Source organism: Copadichromis virginalis, linkage group LG13, assembly GCF_057382275.1.
Source record: "Copadichromis virginalis isolate Kocher_CV1m ecotype Utaka linkage group LG13, C_Virginalis_male_GT1.1, whole genome shotgun sequence".
Classification (NCBI taxonomy): Eukaryota; Metazoa; Chordata; class Actinopteri; order Cichliformes; family Cichlidae; genus Copadichromis; species Copadichromis virginalis.
In genome coordinates, this window is record NC_140630.1 from 16426800 (window position 1) to 16449499 (window position 22700).

Consider the following 22700-nt stretch of genomic DNA (forward strand, 5'->3'; position numbering starts at 1 on the left):
GCTCTCAAGCTGACAGGATTGCCATTTTACTGCAGCCATAATCTTTCTGTGAGGAAAGGTTGGAGAGCGGCCAAGATGAAGTGAAGCAAACATACACTACACAATGCAGGGCACCGAGACGTCTCACCTTATTGTGATACTGCAGCATCTGTGTGATTATTCTGATCTTGGGGTGATAGTTCTTGATGGAAATGACCCTTTGAAAAACAGGCAGATAAAGTGAGCAAGGAAACATAACACCTCCGCAAGCCAGTTGTTACTGATTGTCCAGAAGAGAGAATACCTCATGATGTTGGAGGCATCTTCAGCATCAGGATCTGCACAATACTTGTTGGCTAGGATTAAGCAGGCATCTGCTGACTCGATCTATGTGTAGAGTACCAAAGAAACAAATATGACAACATTAAAGTGCACGTCTGTATTTAATAAAAAAGTATCCAATATACCAGATGGTTTAAATCTGCTCAACAACAACAAAAAAAGTATTTTCTTTCTTTCTTCTGTCCTGATATATTTTGGCTAAAAAATTGAAATGGATATCATTAGATTATCATTCTTCTGCATTTTTTCTTTACTCTCTTTGTCAGCTGAATTTATACAGTAATACGTTTATAGCCTGCTAATCAGTGACGCACACAACTGCAGCTAATCTGTGAAAAATGTTTCTACTCTTAAGTTCAACAACAGCTGTCAAAAATGTTAAGGATTTTCATTGCTCCAGGAGTCTCGCCACCAGCCGGTACCTTCACTCGGGCCAGATCATGAGGGTTGAGAACCGATCCCTGGTAGAACTCTACTTGGGTAAAATGGCGTTTGAACAAGGCTTCCAGCTCAAGATTAGGGGAAATACTAAAAAAAAGAAGATGGGTTAGCACATAAATATAGCTCCTATGCAGTAGTTCGTTTGTTGCTAAGCTACAAAGGGTGAGAAAGACAAAATTAACTTACTTATGGAGAAAAACAATTTCTACATTGACATCATCCCTGTCCTTGTGTAGGAAGTCTTTGAGGAAGTTGGAGACACTTTCGAGGGTAATATGACCACAGACCACAATGTGCCTGAAAGAGGGAGGGGGGTGAAGAAATCATCTTGAGTGGGCAACATAAATCACTGCAGACACTGGCATGTCTCCCAGAGATAATCAGTCAAACCAAAGCACTCTAACATCTAACTCAAATAAAGACTGAAAAAAATATATATACATGTCAAGAAATGTCTTTTCGAAGCAAACAACTAACCGAATTATCATTTTTGCCATAAAAGTGAATATTTTCCTCGATGCAATGAAAGTGGTTAAATTCTGCACGACAAGTACAATCAAACACTCAACTCGCGACCACTTGAAAAAAAAAAAAATCTAAGATATAATCACACAGCCCACAGTGGTTGGACTGTCATCTGTTCTCAATAAAAAAAAATTGTCCCTTCAGCCAAACCGCCCCTTTGTGAGCTGAATAGATGTTGACAAAGACATGTACATCAATATGCTTGTGCTTTTACACAGAGCATTACTAAAACTCTCAAAATGATTTGGAGGCCTGTGGTTGACAAGAATTGTAAACAGGGCCTCGGAGTTTTTGACAGGTCTCTGGCAAGATTCGGTAGTGCATTACAGCAGAGGGATCTGTCAGAAGCTGTACGGGGCTGATTACAGCCGTAAGGGAGTGAGAAAGGTTTGGAACGGTTTGAGGTTTGAGGTTGTGTCCCTGTTTATCTTCTGACGACAATATAAAGTGATCAAGTTCAGGTCAACTTCATATTTATGCCAACTTTATGGACACTCGGGGCAGTTTGGATGGACATTGTTCCAGCAAATAAACTTGTGGTGCTTCTGTAACTCGAATATTTTAACATCCTAAATCTAAGAATTCAAATATTGGTGTTAATAAAAAAAACATTGCCTTTATTTTACATATTTCCATTGCATTTTATCCTGTTATATTAGGTTATCTTACTACTTTATCTCGTTTTTTCTTCCTAATAAAGTCATAGTCATGGCTGTTGGTATTAAAGGGACTTTAAGTACGAGCATTCAATAATTCTGATTTAATTCAATCACGCTAATGTGGATTTAAAACCCTTCATAAGATTAATTTGCACTATGGTAAGCTGAGCTACTCTGCTGGACTTACTGCTAAATGTCATTTGTGAAGTCTTATTGCCAAGCCTTGCACAGTAAAACCCAGACCTAATACTGACATAGATTAGTGTGGACACTCGGCAGACACCCTAATTACCCTATGGAGACCTGTAAGGCAATCTCTGTAATGACAATGGCCTTATCCACCACTTGATGTGCCAAGAGACAATTGAACCACTTTAGTTTTTGAGTGCCTGGGTACTGGACAGCTTTGCACTTAACACAAGGTGTATTGAGTTACTTTTTCCAAAAATAAAGAAAAAAAATTGGTGGTCATATTTGTTTGAAGTCCAAGTTCTTATCGTGTACATTTGTAGGAGAGATTTCTATTATCAAGTGCTTACACAGAAGAAGGGAGTCGTGGTGAACAGACTGGCCTTTAAAGTTGATGTCTAAAGCTGTATAAAGCATTATTGAAACCTGAATCAGTTTGGCAGGTTTAAAGGGAACAAAGATATTTATTGATGTTAGATGAGAACCATAGTCCAGATCATTGAGTGTTCTTCTGCCCTGTACCTGAACTGATGTGGACTTGGCAAAGTAATGCGACGGGCATATTGAGGGAATGACAGTTTGTGGATGTTACAGGATATAATGTTCTTCGCAGATGTTGCGTCTGTCCTTTAAGAGAATCTAATGAGCGGTCGTGATTGCATGGTTGGCCAGAGCTGAGCAAAGGGCCGTGTGGTCTTACAAGCTGATGAGCTGGGATGTCTGTGGGCAGCCAGCAGTATCTGGCACAAGAAGTCTCTCATTTTATGAAATGTTAAAAAAAAAATTTTTTTAAAAACCCACACACACACAATCAGTCATGTTTTCCTATTCAAGTATCCCGATGCTCGTCCGAGGGTAGAGGAAGTTTAAAGATTTATAAGGCAAATTATTTGATTCATGTGGGTTCAATGGAGGTTGTGGATCTTAAGCACAAACTTGGAAGTGTAAATGCATCTCCGTGACATGTGCATTTTTCTAAATAGGTTTTTAATCAGGGAAGCAAACTTTTCTTCCACATCTTGAACACGCCACTAATTTAGGTCCTTATATTTAAGATGGAAATATTCACTTGATATCCTTAAAGGTTTCCTACTTCTACTTAGTTTCCCTCTCTATCTCTGTGCCAAAAAAGGCATCAAGCTGAATACCAAGATCATAAGCTAGTTAAACAGGACATGGGGGGAAGATATTAAAGATAATTCAACCATTTATAATTACCCAAAAACTAAATATCTCCCTTTTTAGTCAACCTGATTGTGCAGTACAGTTTTGGCTAGACATATACAGAAAGAATCAAAGGAAAACAAATAAACATAGCATTTAGAGGGAACAGGTTTCTTTCTTTTAACAAGAAACCATAGACAACAACTCAGAAACTAAAAAAAGGTGTGGCACAGAGTCACATTAATCAAATCCAATGGGTTTTAGAGAGCATGCACACAAGAACATGCAGCCAGGAAACATCTCAGGATGTCACTGGGGATACACTTAATACAGCGAACAAACACAGAGCTCAAACGTCAGCAACAGAGGTCACTCACTTGGTACTGCTCTAATCCTTAGGGTGACGAAACTTACTGCAAGAATCATCTTTATGAAAATGTTGCAGTTTCAAAATCTGTGTTCCCTGTTTTGGTGTATCACCTTTCAGGGAACTTAAAGAAAGGGAGGAATAAACACCATCTCCTGTGTTTAATGCCAAGAATCAGCTAGGTGAAATGTTACCAACACTAGCCAATCAAATTAAGCTCACAGACATAACGTACTTAGTGCATTTTGTCATTGTGTAATTACATGAAATTGTGTTGGAACCTCAACTAGGTGCATGTTTTGTGAATATGCAAATACGTGTTAATTCCTGACACTGAAAGTCTCCGAGTCTGCACGCTTCAAGTTTGTAGCCTCGATGGAGGACTTTCAAAGTTGTGTGTCAGAGTTCAGCCAGGGTTGAAGCCAGTTTTCATGCCAAGTCCTCTCTTGAAGTTGGGGCTAATGGAAACCATAGAGTCATAATGGAAACCACAGAGCCCCGAGTGCAGTGGGCGCCAACAGAACGCAACACTTGTCATTATTATATCAGCGCACACAGGCTGAGAGCTGTCATTACGCTCACGGGTGTATGCTACACTACACAGAGTACTATAAGCAACGCTAGCATGAAACAGAAATCCAGTTCAGATCCAATCCAACCTTTCACTTCCAAATAAGTTTTGAAGGCCTGGTTCAAATGACAGCAGCCAGGCCCAGAGATGAAATGAGGGCTACATTTAATAAACTTCACTATGTATCATGACTTCATTGTTTGTGAGCTCTGTAATCAGGCAGATACGTGTAATCCCCTAATCTTATTTCCAAGATTTGGAGGATTGTGGGCTGATAGCTGCGAAGTGATAATGCACTGAAGCCCAATGAAAATCCTAAATCCACATGGCAAACCACTTTTTCATTTGCATTACATCCTATAAGCACATATCCAAATGAGAATGTAAAAGAATGTAGCTACTCTTGAGTCTTTGATGAATATCTTCCAATTGTTACAATATGTTTGCACTCTAACCAGAAGGAGACATGGAAGGGGGGTGTGGATGGAGAAAATAAAGTGTGTTGGAGAAACTATCCACGATTTTGACAAGGGCTTCTCTCAGCACCCATCTGTGAGCCTGGGTTGAGGTCACTGGCCAAACATAACATTTCATCAATCTTATCTCAATGACAGGCAAATGTTACTGCACAAAGGCTTTTTTTTCCCCCTAACGTCTTGTTCTACTGCTGACTCCTCAGAATCTGCTCCGCTGAACAGAATGACTGAAACTGGTGGGGGTGAGATTGGAAAGAGAAACAGAGTGAGAAAGAGTAGACAGCAGATAGTAGCAGATGCTGGCTGCCGTACAAAATTAGAAGAAAAGAGACGGAGGACAATGAAAAGAGCACTTTCCCTGTTCTGTATACGCTCCTTTTGGATTAATTTAAATCTGTGTGCTGAATATTTCAAGGTTTGAGCCACAAGGAGGGAAGAGGAGAAGAGAACTTCACAATAAGTATTGTGGCACGTTTGTACAAACACTATAATAACCACAGTGTCACATATACTTCACAGTGTACTGGAGCCTCGGCTGCGAGAGGGCAGTCGCACATTTACGTAAATATGAGAGCCTCCAGAGATAAAGTCCACCATCACCACCACCACACACACATAAGAGCCAGGCGGGCATCAACGAACCAAGCAGGCAAAGCAAGCCAAAAGCAATTGAAAGCCTCCAATGGGAACGAGGCATCCAGCATTCAGGGTGTGGGAGCTGACTGAAGATCAGGGCCAGAGTAATGTCAGGCATTGATGATGCGATGCGCTAGCAATGACAGACAACAGAAGGATGACTTTATCATCCATTTAGCAATTAATGACAAAGCCACAAGACTGCAGGTCATAGAGAACATGCCCGATATGATGCAGTTAAGGAAAAAAGTAATTCCACAAAGCATGCAAAACGAATTCAAGCAGGGAAAAAAATGCATATAATAATTTTAAAAAAGCAAAAGTAAAGAGAAAAACAAAAAAACAAGAAAAGAAATTGTATCCTGCAATGCTCATTGAGATTGATGATTCTTAAAAAAAAAGACCACCAATAATAATGCACTTGCAGATGTTTAAATCTTTCTATTTTCTTGTGAGAAAATGCTTTAAAAGCGGATAGTAGGGATTTCATGACTGTTTTGTTGCTTTTTGATTTGGATTCTAATTAATCCCTGTAGGCTAGCCTGTATTGATGAGACACACTGGGCACACGTTACATTAAATAGAAGCACCACAGGTTAGTTTCCTGTTAGGCTAAAGTGTAATAGTCATGAAAGCTCTATTTTCCAAATTAAATTAAAGCGCAACACAGGATGTTTCAAGGAGGACACAGAAAGAAAATGAAAAGCACACAAATGACTTTAGGAAAGCTTTGAATGGAGGATAGATAAAGGCAGACAGAGGAAGAAGACAGAAAGAGAAAGACTGAAAGAGAGAATTAAAGGGCATGGACATGTGTGTCCTATTGGCCAAGGTCTCCAGTCACGCAGTGTGACTTGACATAATGTACCTTTACTTTAACTGCGTTTAAACTTTACCATTCTAAAAAAGTCAAGTTAACTAACCCCCAGTAACTACCAACTTCTGGAGGTGTACCTTAGTCACACAACCACACCTTGTCTGGATTTCAACTTACTTTCTGCCTCGTGTCGAGTTATAACTCCCTCCGAATTTCTTCCGATTAAGGATGAGAGCAGCAATTTCTGGCACGTAGCGAGCAAACATGGCCTACATGCATGGAATAGAAAAAAAAAAGAAAAAAAGCATGCAGAGAGGGTTCTACCGCACACAGAAAAACAGCAGAACCATCTGGAATACTTACTTTCTCCCATTAACCGCACTATAGGAACCACCATATTTCTTGCGGTTTCCTATTAACTCTATGATTTCAGGGACGTAGCTGGCAAACATGGCCTAAGGAGAAGATAGAAGACAGAAGAAGAGACTAAAAAAGAGACTAGTATGGCGCAGAGTGGGTTGTGGAGCGATTGGTGCGTGAATCCAGATTTCTGAGGATATAAAAAAAATATTAGCCTGTAAATCCCATCGCTCTCATTACCTGGAGAGACTCCCTAAAGTTCACAAAAATCAGTGGAGGGAAAAAAGAAGTAGCCCCAGTGTTTAAAAGTTCAGAACGGGTTTGGTTAGTGGGCAATAATTTTGTTACAGCTGACAGCTAGTCAGTCTGCAATTAACACCCAAAACCTTTCTTTGGAGAAAAGCTGAGGAAGAATAAAAACCTATGTGCCATGTTTTGTCCAACAAACACAGATGACCTGGCAGGTTGATTTGAATAGGCACACCTGATGGTCCACAGCTGCAAAACACATTAAGACTCATTTGTTGGGCTAGAAAATGAGCTGGATGCATTTTGCAAAGGTTGACAGCCTGTCGTCCCAGCACAGAGTTATGTTTAAGCTCACTGCTTACCAGTGGCGTATACTCGCTGGCGTTACTCGAGTAGGCTTGCATCTACAGTTAGCAACACAGAGATGCCCTTGCTCGGTAAAAGCATACTTCACTCGTGCCTGGAAAAAATGTACTGTTACATTACCAGGAATAGTGTGACATTATGTGAGTTTGATTTTATCCTTGGCTTTAGCATACCTTCACCCTGGAGTCATTGCTAAGCCACTGCTGCTGAGAGGAAGCAGGCGGAGGTATTCGCCTAAAGACTTCCAGAACTCGCAGCACTAAGAAAACCTTGCAATCTATCACCATGGTCACAATATGGTACACATCCACACAGCTGTAGGTCATCAGTGCATACTGATAGCTGTCTTTGTACAGAATTTGGCTAAATCCTCCAGTCTTTGCGAGCGAAGACGAAGGGCGTGCGCGCTCTTCTGTATGCGACCGTGTGTTCGAGTGCTTACAGGTGTTTGCGTTCATGCGTGTTTACATGTGAGTTACTGTACTAGTGTCAGCCCAACGGGACGTTAGATCAGAGGAAGGTAAGAGGGCAGGTTGTGGGAAGCTGCCGTTGCTATGGTAACATTCAGGCTGGCCTAAGCTTCATCTCCCTGCCCCTGTGTTTGTTGGAATTGTGGGAAGAGACACGGAAGGAGGGGTGTCCTGAAACCGCAACTGCTTTTAAGAGAATAACAACATCATCAGACAAAAGCTTATAATCTAATCAAACAAATATAGGGAGGACACATAGGGGGAAGAAGACAAAGGAGCACAATGATCTGTGACTCCAGGAGACAAGATACAGTAGGCTAAACAGGAGGATACAACTACACTGTGACAAAGATATAGCATGTACTGTCTAGGCAATATAGTTCTAACAATATAAAAACACTACACTAACATGTTATACAGTATAGATCATTCTAAATATTAACATCACATTTTATTTATTTTATTTTTAGACATTTTAAACAGTTCTAAACAGTTTATTGATGGGGGCAGGCAGGAATTTATAGGGAAAATGGGATATAGGGAGAATAAAAAGTCTGATTTTACCAAACCGCCAAGGATGAAGAAGACCATAAAGAGGCGCCCCAAGGTGGTTCTTGCATAGACATCCCCGTAGCCCACTGTAGACATAGTCACCATCAGCAAGTAGACACATTCCCAATATGATAGTGACTGGGAATTTTGGAAGTTTTCCCAAGGATCCCCTGAGTTTTCCACCTAAAATTGACAAGGGAGTGATGCAGAAGGATCATTAGATACAATTCGCACAACCAATTTGTAAACAGAGTTTTTCTAAAAAGAAACAGTTTCCTGAGATTTGATTAAATCCAGCTGCAAGTGTGCCAGCATTCATCTCACTTTGTGACATCGTCTTGATTTAGTGAGCCTTGACTACCATCTAGTGGTAAAATCATTTAATACCTCACGAGTACGGATTTTCACTTTAAAAGCATCTGGCTTAACTGAAACCAACACTTTGATCAGAATAAAGGGAAGGTGAAGGAGGAGGCAGTTTTATGCTCCATTTTATGTGTTTGTAATATTAAATACCACATCCCTAATTTTGGTTCACAGGAAAGTTCCAAGGGTTAAAAACCCTATTTACAATTTACACGCATCCTACATGTGATCAGTATTAAAATGACATATATGCAGAAATCTAATTTAGTAGAAATGATCTCAGGCAGGAATAAAAGCAAGTCATGCAGCGTGATCACATGAAAAAAATCTGCTTTGTTCAACACAACTACTTTTTCCCGCCACTGGAAGTAAGCCTGATAATAACTACACGAAGTGCAAAAAAGAAAAGAGGAACGCTTCACCTGTCCTGGAATGTGACACGTGTCACCAATTTCTCCATTCAGATGGGATTCATGTGAGAGTTTAGCCGAGATAACAAGAGTAGATTTCAATAACAGGTCTAAATAATAAATCTGAATACAGATCACATGGAAATTCCAGGCATAAATTTAATATAAAAATCTGAGCTGATCTTTCAGAAAATACTGATGATTCACACACATAACATGCTGGTTATTTGCTTTGTGACAGTTAGTTAAAATTTGCCCTACAGAATAAACACAAGATATTTACACAGATAGGGCTTGGCTTTAATATCCCTGATATATTTTATGTACATTAAAGTTAAAGTCACTAAAATGTCTTTAATTATGCTGCCTCCTAAGTTTTAGTGGCACAGCAGATAGTGCCCTATCCACATATGACATCACAGCAATGTTTTAAACTTGGAGAAATTTAATTTTTTACTAGCAAATACCATTAATTTAGGCTCTTTATTCATACTATCAGACTCACTGAAAGTGCTAGGTGTCACACTTGTGTCAGTGAGGTAGTTACAGTTAGTTCACTACAGTATCATTCTTTCTGGAACATTTAACTCTGGATGCCACTGGCCGTCACATCTGTCCACTTACCAAATGTATGAATCCAGCAGCTGTGAGCCATGTGCTTATGAAGATGGAACACAGGTTCACCAGCTTGATGGAATTGCTGCACAGAGTGAAAAAAAAATAAAACTCATTTAAGGCGGCGAGACCAGTGACAGAAAAAAAGAGATTTGTTTTATTCATATATATAACAAAGTTTTTTGTTTTTTTTTTACATCTTACAATAGTTGAAAGGAAATCAGGTTGAATAAAAATGTCAGAATTTTGTTCCCTATTATCTATTGTTTCCTTTTGTTTACTCCAAATCAACCACAGTGTTCATCACACACTCATGGTAAAAAGAAAGTCCCCAATCTTTCAGTTCAAGGTTTAACATAATAAAAACAATCATTTAATCCCCACCAGGTTTTAAAATTAGGTCAATGCAACCTCAGATGAAGAACACTTATATTACACTGTGTCGTCATTTATTTCACAAACATCACTGTGCAGAAATTTTGGCCCACTCTTCTTTAAATATTGCTTCAGTTCATTGAGGTTTGGGGAATTTGTTTCTTTTTCAGCCATTCTGTTGCATGTTTGCCTCTGTGCTCTGGGATCACCGGCCTGTTGCATAAGCCAGTTTGGGCCAAGTTTTATATGCTGGATAGGTGGCCTCACATTATACTCCAGAATACTTGAGTATACAGATTGCTTAATGTGCCACTCGATGATTGCGAGGTGCCCGGGTCCTGTCCCTGCAACACAAGCCCGAAGCATCAGCTCTCCTCCACTGTGCTGACAGCTGATGTTTGGTTTTCAAATGTGGCACTGTGCATTATGCCCAAACATGTCCATCTTGCTTTCTGCCCAAAACAAGCCACTCTTGTTCAGTCAGTTGCACTGACATGAACCTCAACATTTAGCAGGCTGTAGAGTCTGAGGTGTAGCTTTTTTATTTATTTTTTTAATTTTTTGCTGAGATGTTCACTCCTGGGATGATTGCCAACTGTCTTGAAAGTCTAGCTGTGAATGACCTTCATCCCCCGTAGAATACTGGATTACTTCTTTAAGATCATTGCTGATGTCTTGGCATCGAATGCTCCAGACCAGCAAACTGCCAAAATACGTGCCTTTATAGAGGTCCTCACACTTGCTGATGATTAAGTTAATGAGTTAATCAAGTACATTTGATTAGCGGCAACTGGTCACCACTTACCTTCTTAATATATATATATATCGAATTATTTACCTAATTGTTTATACACCGCTTCTGTATTTTGGCCTAATTTGTGTGAACTATGGTATGGCTATGTTATTATGTTATACATAATATATGACTTGTTGTTTATCTGAGAAGATATTTACTAAATTTTAAGAACTGATAAGGACCAGATGATTTGTATTATGTCCTGATAACCAAAGCATATTTATTTAAGACTCTAGGTGATAGGTTGGTCTTAATACTAAAAATTCTGTTGTCAGGGTATGTGTGTGTTTTGTAAATGAAAAAAAGAAAACACTTTTCTTACCTTGTTTTCAAGATATTTAAGAATTGCAAAATCTCTGAGAACTGTATCAATCTTAGTGCTCTCAGGAATCTTAAACCTGCGTGAACAGAGAAGAACAGAGAAACGTATCAACATGTAACATGCACTGACAGGAGGGAAATGTAGAGACAACACCTGTGCAGACATTGTCCTGAGTTCAAACAACATGAGGTTCTGCATGTTGGCAGATCAGCTAGTGATGCAGCCCACATGTTACCACAGCATTTAGGCACAGTACAGAGCAACATCATCCAAATCATCAAATGTAGCTTATAACATACAAGAAAACAAAACAAAAATAATACATCAATAAATAAATAAATAAATAGCACATTTTCTGAATAATTATGGTGTCAACCAAGTTAGAAGGAACATTTTAAGCCGTGAGTGTCAGTGCAAAGAGCAGGTCCCTCATGGATTATAGAGCAAAGTGGCAACTGTCTCATTGTCTTTTTATATAACAGGTCCAATCCCATAGAACAAGCATACATGGATTTATGTCAGTGATAAAAATTCCTACTGAAATTATACAATCAGACCCCACAAATATAAGGTTGTCACAGGCACATCAATGATTCTGATGAAGCAATCTCACGTATTACACTTAACCTAAGGCTCTTACCCCAGTTGGAGAGAATGTGTAAACAGGACCAAACAGAATAGTAAAGTCCTGTCTGGCTTCCCTTTTTCTCCTGTCCATGATGGCCCTGCCTCACCCTGTATCCATTCTGAAAAAGATCGCCACAAGACTTCTTTCGCCTCCATGTCTCTTGGAGGGTTTGCAAATTTACATCACTGTGTGTACGACGGTACACAAGCAGTTTAGGAGGAATCATTGTTTCTGGACCAAATCCAGTACTTGGGACTTGACTTCAGGTCAAGAAGTCTGTAATCCTCAAATATTTAGGGTCTTTAAGTATTCCTAGTAAAATAACCAAAGAAAAGGCTTTAAAAAGAAAGGCTTCCTTGATAGGACAATGTTGCTTCTGTTGGTGTTAAATCATTGGTCTCCGTGCATTCAGCTGCAGTTGTATAGGTTTTCCATGTCAGTCGCATCAGAGAGTGTCTCTGTGAGCAAAATGTCAGCTCTAATATAATTGTTTTTTTTTCCTCATTTTTTGTTACAGTGCCTTTAATCCCCACAACCCAAACAGATTTACCTTTCTCCTGCCCCTTTTAGTGATTTACTACTAGCCCCTATAAAGCCACGTCTCCATCAACACAGCTGTGTCAAACCTTTCAAAAAAGTCTGAACCATGCCAGGGATTAACAGAGATGAAAATAAAGCAGAACAAAAACAATAATCCGTACATAAAATGAGAGACCTGTTTTCACAATGAAATTTCAAACAACTCTGTCTGACAGTAAAAAAAAAAAAAAGTAAAAAAACAAAAACAAAACCCATCTCTGTCAGATTAGGACTACAGATAAAGAATCTACACTTCCATGTAAACATGTATTTAGGGCATAAATTCCTGAAACTTTTTTTTTTTTTTTTTTTAAACAGACACAAATGAATCCTCCAGCTCCAGGTATTTTAGCAGAATCAAAGGAAAGACTCCCTCTGGAGCTGGAAGCAACAAGACGACATAAAATCCAGATTATATTGTCATGACCCTCAGTAATCACTTTGTATCTATGGCAACTGAAGCTGTGTTTTTCTCATGTTTATGGCCCAGAATGGGACTGAAATCTGAAAGAGAAATCTGATATTGTACTTTTGCAAAAACCTGTTTGTTTGTTTTTTTAAACCCAAACAACAACAACAAATTATAAATACACTCACCAGCTCCTTTGTAAAGTACTCTGTGCTAGTACTGAGTTGGACTCGCTTTTCTCTTCATAACTGCCTTAATGCCTCTTGGCACAAATTTAGCAAGGTGCTGGAAAATATTCCTTTTTGAGCCATACAAACATGATAGCATCACACAGTTGAATTTACAGTCATCTGCACAAGATACACATCTTTATTTCCACTAAATCCCAAAGGTGGTCTATTAGACTGAGATCTGGTGACTGCAGAGGCTATTTGAGTACAGTGAACTCACTGCTGTGTTCAAGAAACCTTTGTGACATGGTGCGTTATTCTGTTGGAAGCAGATAAGCAAAAGATGCGTTTCTCCTGTCCATGATGGCTCTGCCTCACCCTGTCATGTCGTGCGGCAACACAGATACATGTATATATAAATAATGCTTTTTAGTTTATTTTTAGTTTTCTTTAGTTGTAACAACGACCATCTATAAATAATGTCAATGAATAATAAAACAGTTGAACAAATGTACAATATTAAACTTAATATTAATTAAGGAAAATAAATTAGCAACATAAGTTTAAATTTCATATTTTTTAATGACCACAAATCATGTTTTCATAGACGCTGATATCCTATTGAAAAAATGTAATACTCCCCTTGGTGTTATGCTGCTTCCTGTTTTTACTCCACTACATGATGGATGCAATTATTGTAGTTTATTTATTTTAAAGCTTTAGATGTGTATTATTTCGCTGATATATCAAGAAATCTAGCCATATATGGTGTAACAACAGGTCAACAACAGCTGCAACATTAAATGTATGAATCAATAAATTCATAAGTATTATACTATGATATCATTTATACAGATGATTCTTGAAAGTTTTACTTCAACTACTTTAAATATGTTTTGTTTATATCATTGCTAGCCTACTTAAGTAGTATTCTAATTTTACTTTAGTATATAAAAAAAAATCCAACTGATGGTGTGGATCGTAATTCATACTGCACACATGTAATCCTAACTGACCTCACTGTGTTTTGCCTTTTCGCATTGGCTTTGGATGCAGTGATTCACACCTGTTTAACAATAACAAACAAAATTGTACATAAAAACAAATGACTACGCTCCACAAACTGAAACTGTATATTTGTTCGACTGGCAAACACAGAAATGCTGTGTTGCACTTACAACACAAAACATAGCAGCCAGCTTTTTGACATAAAACTGATGTGACAACATCAACAAATACTTCGCAAATTTGGCGTTCAGATTGCAAATATCAGACATGCCACCAAACACACAGTGATGCTGCGATGCAGGTGGCTGCAGAACACATTTTTCTCAATTAGTGTGAAGCATCTGTGTTTGTGTTATGCTGTACATCTGTGCGTGTGGTATTTTGTCTTGCGTTTAACACTTTGTGAGACTTTGTGGAGAAATATCTGTTCACGCTATCACATCTGAGACTTCACCTACACTGAGTGAGAGCAAGAAAAACAGCCCCACAAAGGCCTACAACAATTATAACACACAATAATTTCTTTTCTATAAAAAAAAAATGTGTATTATGTAAAAATCATGTTAAAAACAAACCAAAAAAGAAACCTCAATGAAATTCTCTTGCTGTGTTCATGTATGAGAAAATCTCTTTCCCGCACATGCTAAAGCCTCTTGCACACATGTGTCAGCTTGCCAGATGCTCATTCAAAAAAAAAGGTTTTCTGTTCTGTGCCCGCTCTTACTTAATTGAGGCTTTGCAAGCCCAAGCACTGACTCTGTGTCACATGTCCTGGACGGGCAGCTTTCTGGGGCTTTTTATCAATCGGCAGGCTGGAGCAGTTCATCTGGGATAACACTGACAGTAAACCAAGCCAGGATTAGATTATATGATGCTACGCTAATCTAAACACACAGATCCTCAGCAAGTGTACACAGCACTGACTCTTCCTGCTCATTCATGGAGGATAAACAGTCCATATTTATCAATACATACAAAAAAAAATGTTCAAACTGCAACACGCGAGAAGCCTGGCTATACCAAAGAGGCTTAAACTTCCCTCGAAACAGTTTCCCTTCCCTACCATGGGCTGAAGGGCCATATAAAGCGATCATGCCCATATCAGGTGCTGTAAGCCTCTTTCAGCAGGAAACCAACAAACTAACCCACCACTAGGAGGCAGTAGCATGTCAGAATATAAGGCACGTCTGAAGGCTACAAACTCCTGCACATTCTTCAGGCCAGTGAAACTTCAATAACATTAGATTGACACCATTTCTTACTGGCTATCCAAAAACAGCACACTTTAATCAAATACAATGAAATAGAAATAAAATAGACTTTGCAGTTGTCTTTAGGTATTTTCATGATGCCATTTGTCTTTAAAAAATTGTTTTATTCCTTAAATATTTAAAACTGGGAAGGTAGTCCTCTGTAATGGCTGTGGTGGAAAGGCATGGAGTTAACTTACAGAGTGTGAAAGCTAAGGCTCAGTAGCCACAAGATCTATGAGCATCTTTCAAACGGCAAATCCCACACTGTCAGGACTCTTGGGAGAAATGTTAAGTTCAAGTAGTTAAAGGAGATTAATTCCTTTTTCCAAGGAAGAACTCTACATGCACTCTTACATTAGCCTCACATCATTCTCCTCCCCTTAATCAATGTCCAATTTGCAAAGCCAAAGAGAACATGACTTAAAATGTGCACAGCGTATACAGGCACTGCCTTGTGTGCAAAGTGGGTGAATACTCTACCACAGAGCACAGGGCAGAGCCCTTATTAGTGGGCTTTTTATTAACTGGGCACACCTCCACTGAATTTCCACTGGTCTTCTCCAGGACTGAAACGAGAGGTAGTATAATTGTGATATATTATGCTGGCTGGTGTGTGGTGTGTATTCCCTACCAGCTAATTGAAGTGAAGATGAACCAATCCAAGGGGATTGAAGAGCACAATACGCACTCTTAACAGCCACCATGGCTTCTAACAAAGCCTGTGTTAAGGAACAGTATGGACACTTAACTAAATGAAAGTAACAGCAGTTGTGCATTAGCTCGTTTTGGCCCTGTTAAGCTGTCTGATGGAAGTGAACAACCACATACACAGCTAAAGCAAAACGGGCAATTTCATTTATTTAACAGTGAATTGCAAAGGTCACCATCAGAAAGCAGATCAGGTTCTGACTGATACCGTTTAATTGTGCTTATTTTCCTCCCACCACAGAGTTCCATATTAACTCCCTTATTAATACAGGATATAAGCAGTTAATAATGACTGCTATTCTCAGGTTCTCGACCTGAATATGAAGACACTTTCAGCACATGATTGGTATTCTAAAATCGACCGTCACATCCTACTGCAGATCGACGCTCTGTTAATTTTATAACATGGGCTTCGCAGCACTTTATGTTGCTATTAAACACAACGCCCGGTAAAAATAAACCCATCCCAACGCATGACAGAGGGTTTTCTGTTCTTTTACTGTGCTGCTGTTAGACAAGTCCAGCACTAAAATAAAAAATGTCTTCGTTTTTATGAGGTGGAGATGCCACCTCTCGTGTCACCACTGTGAAACTGAAACGCACTGAGTCTCCCCATTTAAAAATAATGAAGAGCCCTGGAATCTAGGGCATCTCTAAATAAAAAAAACATTATAGGCACATTTTGTTTAAGGATAACAGCTCACAGTGAAGCTGGATTATATGTTAAGGTGTTGTTCTTTCCTGCATCAGGTCTACATGCAGGATATTTAATAATCATTACAGAACATCAGCCAGCAGCCAGACCACTATTTCACAATCTTTCATCATCCTCATCAAGGGCCTAACGCCAACAGTCTTCTGGGGAGGAGATGAGGACACCTTGCATCATGAAACCAGACTACTTGGCTTGGCCACGTCTAATTCATTACACAGCTTGTTCCGTGTGAAATTCGCGAACCACTCTGCGCTTCTTAAGAAACCTTCATCAACTCAGAGATCAAACATTCACAGCCTCACATTACTTCACAGAGTCAGTGATTCTGGCGGGCATGTAAAAAAAAAAAACCTGAGGAAAACCAGCATTATCGAGTGATTCCTCGTGTTTCTTCTCAAATTTACAAAAACCTTGCCAATGGCAATATCGATTGCTCTACTCTTTTAAAACTCAGTGAAATCCTTAAAAATGTAGCAGTGAACACCAAGAGCACCCTGAAACGGTCACATTTAATTAATTGTAATATTTGAGCACTCCTACTGTTACTGATAAAGAGTGTTGGAGACAAACTCGACAAAAATGGCAATTTGAAGGAAGGCTAAATGTCATTATTAGTGTGACTACTGCATTAACATTGTCGCTCAGCAATTTTTGTATTCCAGTGATACAATAAGACCAACGCTGGAATAGTGTCGGCACGAACGAGCTTCTTTTTTGAGGTTTTTAAAAGCAGAGAGGCAGAGCATCCAAAAAAGAACACACCTACAAAGAACTGCAATGTAATTTAGGTCACATCATCTAAACACGGTGGGGAAAAAATAGGTCGTTATGTAATGCAGGTTAGGGTATTTTCCAGTCTGCTCATGCGAGAGTGTGTATAAGTGTGTATGGGGATATCACATGCTTTTACATGTGCATTTTTTTGTTCGCATGGATGTGAATGAGTCTAATAGATGGTACAGCACTGTGAGGTACCCCAGGTGCAACGCCTCGACGGACCAAGTACTAATGAATGTGAAGCACAAACATGGAGAGTCACTGAGCCACAGCCCTACTCTGAGTCACTTTCACTCCCATTAGTTGATCCACTCTGCTGTGTCTGTGTTCCCTGAAACATCAGAGGAACCCAGCCCTGTCACTTTCAATGACGAGGGAACATTGACTGTAGCCGCAAGCAAGAGAGCCTCCGAGATTTGCTCCCAGTGATGGGGAGACGGTGGGAGTGATAGGAGGAGATAAAAAGGAAGGGTGGCATTCAATGACAGAGGGCAAAAAGGAATAGAAAGACACAAATGTGAGGATGAAAATTATTAAAAATAAGCGGAAAGGAAAAGCAATAGGGTCGATAGAGTGAGAGCTATAAGTTTAAGTTTATGGATATGGAAACTTACCAAGCCAGCTTCTGTTTAAGTAGACAGAGACGAACACAGGAGGAACAGTGAAGAAGTCAACCACTGAGTTGACCTCCAGCCAGAACCACAGCTTGTCATTGGCTGCTATAAACTGTCAAAAAGAAAAAAGGTGACAACTGAAGGTTAATTTTGCACAAAACATCCTGACTTTGCCACAGCCCGCTCTTCAAACTGCTGTGTCTTCTTTTGACAATGCTGACTTATTATACACAATGACAAAAGCTTCACCCTACTTGCTGAGTCATGCAGTAATGGTTGTTGGTGTAAGCAGCTTATGAGTTTGTTTGTTTTTTTCATTCATTCAGGATGTCAAGCATCCGGATAGCATTTGCACCATCGGAATTCTGCTCTTGCATGACAGCCATGCTGGGAACATCGTTACAGCAATGTCAGCTTAAACTAAAGGTACGCTGTTTGAGTAATGGGTGACTAAGGTAAAAGTCTGCACATGCATGTCCAAAAGATTACTGTGTCTCAAAGTAACTGTTTTTTATGCCATCATAAAAATAAAATCAATAAAAAGCAGTAAATGAATGAAGTCAGATGCATTAAAGAGCCTTTTTGAAGATAAAACAACAGCTATATGGCTGTATTTTGTAGTACATTCATTGCACAGCAGATGCATGTAAAAAATGGGTGTGTGCATGCACCAGCTTACCCGCAGGCCAAAGTAAAGAAGGAAGAATACGTTGAAGGCCATATCAATCTGTAACGTGAAATCTTTGTAGAAGTTCTGGCAGGATTCTATAGGACTAGAGACAGAGAGAATTATCAGTTAACAGCAATTATCAGTCAGTAAATGTGAAATAATTTGATCAAAATATGGAGTTATAACCACTGTAATAAAACTGAAATCTCCCGTAATACTGAGCTCAATGCAATGATGGTGTTTTACGTCGACTGAGTCCGAGGAGTGAGTGGGAGGGGCGGGTCATAGAGCAAGATGAAAGACTTATGGCTCTAGCTTAGCTGTAGAGTCAATCGCATCTAGATGAAACGGCCAAAAATATACTGAAAGTGGAGTTTGCTTTGATGTGACAGTACTTTCAACACGCATAAATTATTCCTCGTCTGTCACACACAAATCTTCCAAAAGATAGTCCCTCATTTGACGAGAATGTGTGGAGACTGCAATCACTGGGCTGGTGATACTCTTCAAAAAGGCAGATGATGAAAAATGAGTTATTAACTGTCTGGTCTGTCATATGATCCATTTTCTTATTTACCGCGTGATGATTAACCATTAGCGAGTTGGTGCTCGCAACAAAAGCAATAACAGGCTCTGTGCCCACCCCATTCTTCACTTGGTCATGGGCCTATAGTATTTTGCTCTTGAGTAATGAGGAAATCCCACTGTGGGGATAAGCATGAATATGCATTACGGTGTGGCTGACTATAGGCGACCTTTTGGGAATGTATAGAGCGGTGAGGGAAGACACACTGGGCTATTACCACAGCACACAGTTCAAAGTCAAGTTAAATGTTTAAGTCTACATGTGTATGTAGGGGGCCCATGGGGATGCAGTGTATGAATCAGAATGGAGTTTACCACATAATGAGACCCCCAAAGGAAATGATTAGTGAAACTTAATCATCTTCCAGTTAACATCAGACCCTTGATCACCTGATGCTTTTTTTATAATGGCTGACTAAGTAGAGAAGGAAGATTGCTCGAAGAGGATGATCCAACTTCTAATACGTGGCCTTGTTGGGCATATCCTAAAGACTGATGTGATCTTTTAGACACTGATGCTGAGAGCTAGGATGATATGGATTAGTCTAATTTATGCAGCAACTGTTTAAAAATCTAATCCTTAGAGCTAAAGTAATGGACCACCAGAAGTATCTCTACGCGATATCAGATCAAATTGAAGCAGCTCACAGATAATAAGTAAATAATAAGTATTTGGCATCCAAAATATTCATCCGCAAATCTTCTAACATCTACACAGTGAAACTCACACAATGATTTAGAAGTTCAACCTTAGCTAATGTTTGCAGACCTAAGCGCAAGTCAGTGTCTTAACAAAGCACATATGATCATAAGCACACATTTATACACATGCAGATGGTGCATACTGAAGACACCATTTGGAGCGGTCACTGTGGAGTTTTCCCTTGGGCCCAGCTCTGGCCTAATTCTGAATAACCACTAAAGTCATGTGACTGACTCTTGACAATACAGAGAAAGCATGGCAGCAGCAGCAGGGCTCGTGTGGTTCACTGAATCTGCCGTCTATTCGCTTTAGAAAAACAACACAATGGTTACACAGAGAGCTCGTGTTTAGTCATTTTATAATCATCATTGGAAAGCAAAGCTCATCATTAACTAAAGTAGGGGGAAGACACAGTGAGATGATTTCATCAGTACAACATGGGTACAGTCCAATTATAGAGCGGCTGAATTTTAAACTGCATATTACGGCAATGTGAACTACAAAGGAAGAAAAACAAGAACAGACAGGTGACTTTTTTCAAGTCCACTGGTTTTTCCACCTTCTCCCTGCATTAGATTTGCCAACCTTGGCTGTTCTTTTGTGGACATTTTTAAAAGCACAAATAAAAATGAAGCCACACTCCTAATACAGGTGTGCTAATAAATGGATTCGATGTACTGCAGTCATAGAGTTGAGTGCCATCACACGCGTACAAATTGTTATGTTTTGTCTGCTAACATTAAAGCAACATTTTTTCAAATAATGTATTCCTTTAATCTAAAGCTGCACTAAATGCAGCAGAAAGCAGTTCCCAGCCAAAAAAAAAAAAAAAAGCTGACTGTGCACTACAGTACCTGAGCCTCACAGAAAGATACACAAAGCAGGAACTACTTGACAAACTAAGTGGAACATTTAGAAGCTAAAAGGCCAGAGAGACTGTTTTATATTGTGAGGCCAGGTTTAATATTCAGACGATGTTAAGTAGAAATATTTGTTCCAGAATTCTGCTAGAAAAATGTTATTTATTGAAACGTGCAAATATACATGCAAATATCTCTTTTATGACTGTCTGCTGCCTTTTGTTCTGCTTTCTGTCAAGATGATCCCACACTGCCTCAATAATGTTGGGGTCCAGACTCTAGGGAGGCCAATCCATGACTGACAGTGTTCAATTTTGTGTTTTTCTCTCCAACTATGCTTTTACTGGATTGGCAGTGTGTTTGGGATCATTGTCATGCTGAAAAATGAATTGGATGCTGTCTGCATTCATAATTACATGCATTTTGTCAACACCACTGGATGAAATCTTAATGTTTTTTTAGTTTTTTTTTTTAGGCCCGATATTTTGTCTTCCACTTTTCCAGTTTCCTCAGTTTTGTTGTAACCGCACACTGAGCACAATAGTGAGATAGCTGAGCTAATAGCTCTTTAGAAATCATCTTACTTGTACCAAAATACTATTGTACGCCTTTCAAACTGTGTTTTCTTTATACATTCAAGTAAAGGGATGGGAATATATTATGTGTTTTTGCGACTGGCTACTAGTAACAAAGCATGGAGACCATGTTAAAAATTACAAGAAAGTATGAAAGGAAATGGAAAGAAATTACGGCTGACCCAAGAATTTAGCACAGTATGTATTATACATAAACAAGCAATTCATTTGTATTACAATTCTCTGTCTATCCGTCAACCATAGAAAACAAGAATTTACACAAGACAGATTTTGCGAGAAAAATATGGCATTACTATTCAGTTTACTCCTGCTAAACTTGGATTTAAGGAACTCAGTAGGTCCTTGGCACAGAAACAGATGCCAGGTCATTATATTCCTACTGGGTGTAGCTCAGGAGGTATAGAGCAGGTCAACTACTGATCAAAAGTTTAGCGGTTCGATCTCTGGCTCCCCTAGTCTGTATGCCAAGTATCCTTGGGTAAGATACTAACCCCAAGTTGCTCTCAGATGCATCCATCGGAGGATGAATGCATGTGAATGTTAGCTAAAAAGCACTGAAAAGCATAGAAAAAAGTGCTGGTGTGAATGGGTGAATGTGGCATGTCGTATAAAGTGCTTTGAGTGCTCCATGAGGGCAGAAAAACGCTATATAAGTCTCCATTTACCATTTACTGATTCTGATGAGTGAACTCTGAGACACCCCTCCTCAAACTGACCCCTTGCAACTCAACAAAAATTTCTTCAGACATGGCATTTTTAAGTTAGGGGATTTATAAAGGATAACCTAAGGCAAAATTCATTCATAGCATATAATCCTAAGTAAGAGAGCAGTGGGCGACACCTGAGAACAAGCTCCAAGTTACTGTGCCTTGATCAAGGAAAATTAACCCAGCAAGTTTCTTCCTGTGACAGAAGGAAACCAATGAAAGCCTGGAGACAACATGTAAACTTTAAAAGTTGACATTACTGTCACGTTAACACTTTTAGTCACACATACAATCAGAACTGCTCCCAACAAACAGATGTTTACATCTGCGCTGTAACTGCAATAATTTAATCAACCGATTTGCACTACAACCTGGTTTGCCTCTTATCTGTAGTTAATTTTATTTAATTTTAATAACTGTACAGTACTCTGTTTATAGTAACCATTGTCCTTAATGTAAATATGTAAGAAAAATTGTGTATGTTTCTGTTCTGTGTCCTGTTTACCGTTTGTTGTATATGTGTCTTTCTGGCTGCTGTTACAACCAAATTTCCCCTTGTGAGACAATTAAAGGATTATTCTATTCTATCTATTCTTCTATTCTACATCTCCAAAAGTTGATTCTGTTCATCTGGACGTAGCGTTTTGTGGGAGAAACGTTTCGTCACTCAT

The 22700-nt window shown here is 39.2% G+C and overlaps 1 protein-coding gene across 12 annotated transcripts in view; it reads right to left on the reverse strand.

The window, feature by feature from the left end:
* Positions 1-22700, reverse strand: part of kcnma1a (potassium large conductance calcium-activated channel, subfamily M, alpha member 1a) — a 150838-nt gene that overhangs the window by 45353 nt on the left and 82785 nt on the right. For all 12 annotated transcript variants that reach the window (XM_085477566.1, XM_085477564.1, XM_085477565.1 and 9 more), the window contains exons 4-13: positions 18588-18681; positions 17909-18020; positions 11048-11123; positions 9564-9639; positions 8176-8346; positions 6530-6621; positions 949-1059; positions 744-849; positions 284-366; positions 128-197 (exon numbers count right to left, since the gene is read on the reverse strand). In XM_085477566.1, the coding sequence (XP_085333692.1) occupies positions 128-197; positions 284-366; positions 744-849; positions 949-1059; positions 6530-6621; positions 8176-8346; positions 9564-9639; positions 11048-11123; positions 17909-18020; positions 18588-18681 (991 nt within the window). The remainder of the gene's footprint in view (positions 1-127; positions 198-283; positions 367-743; positions 850-948; positions 1060-6529; positions 6622-8175; positions 8347-9563; positions 9640-11047; positions 11124-17908; positions 18021-18587; positions 18682-22700) is intronic.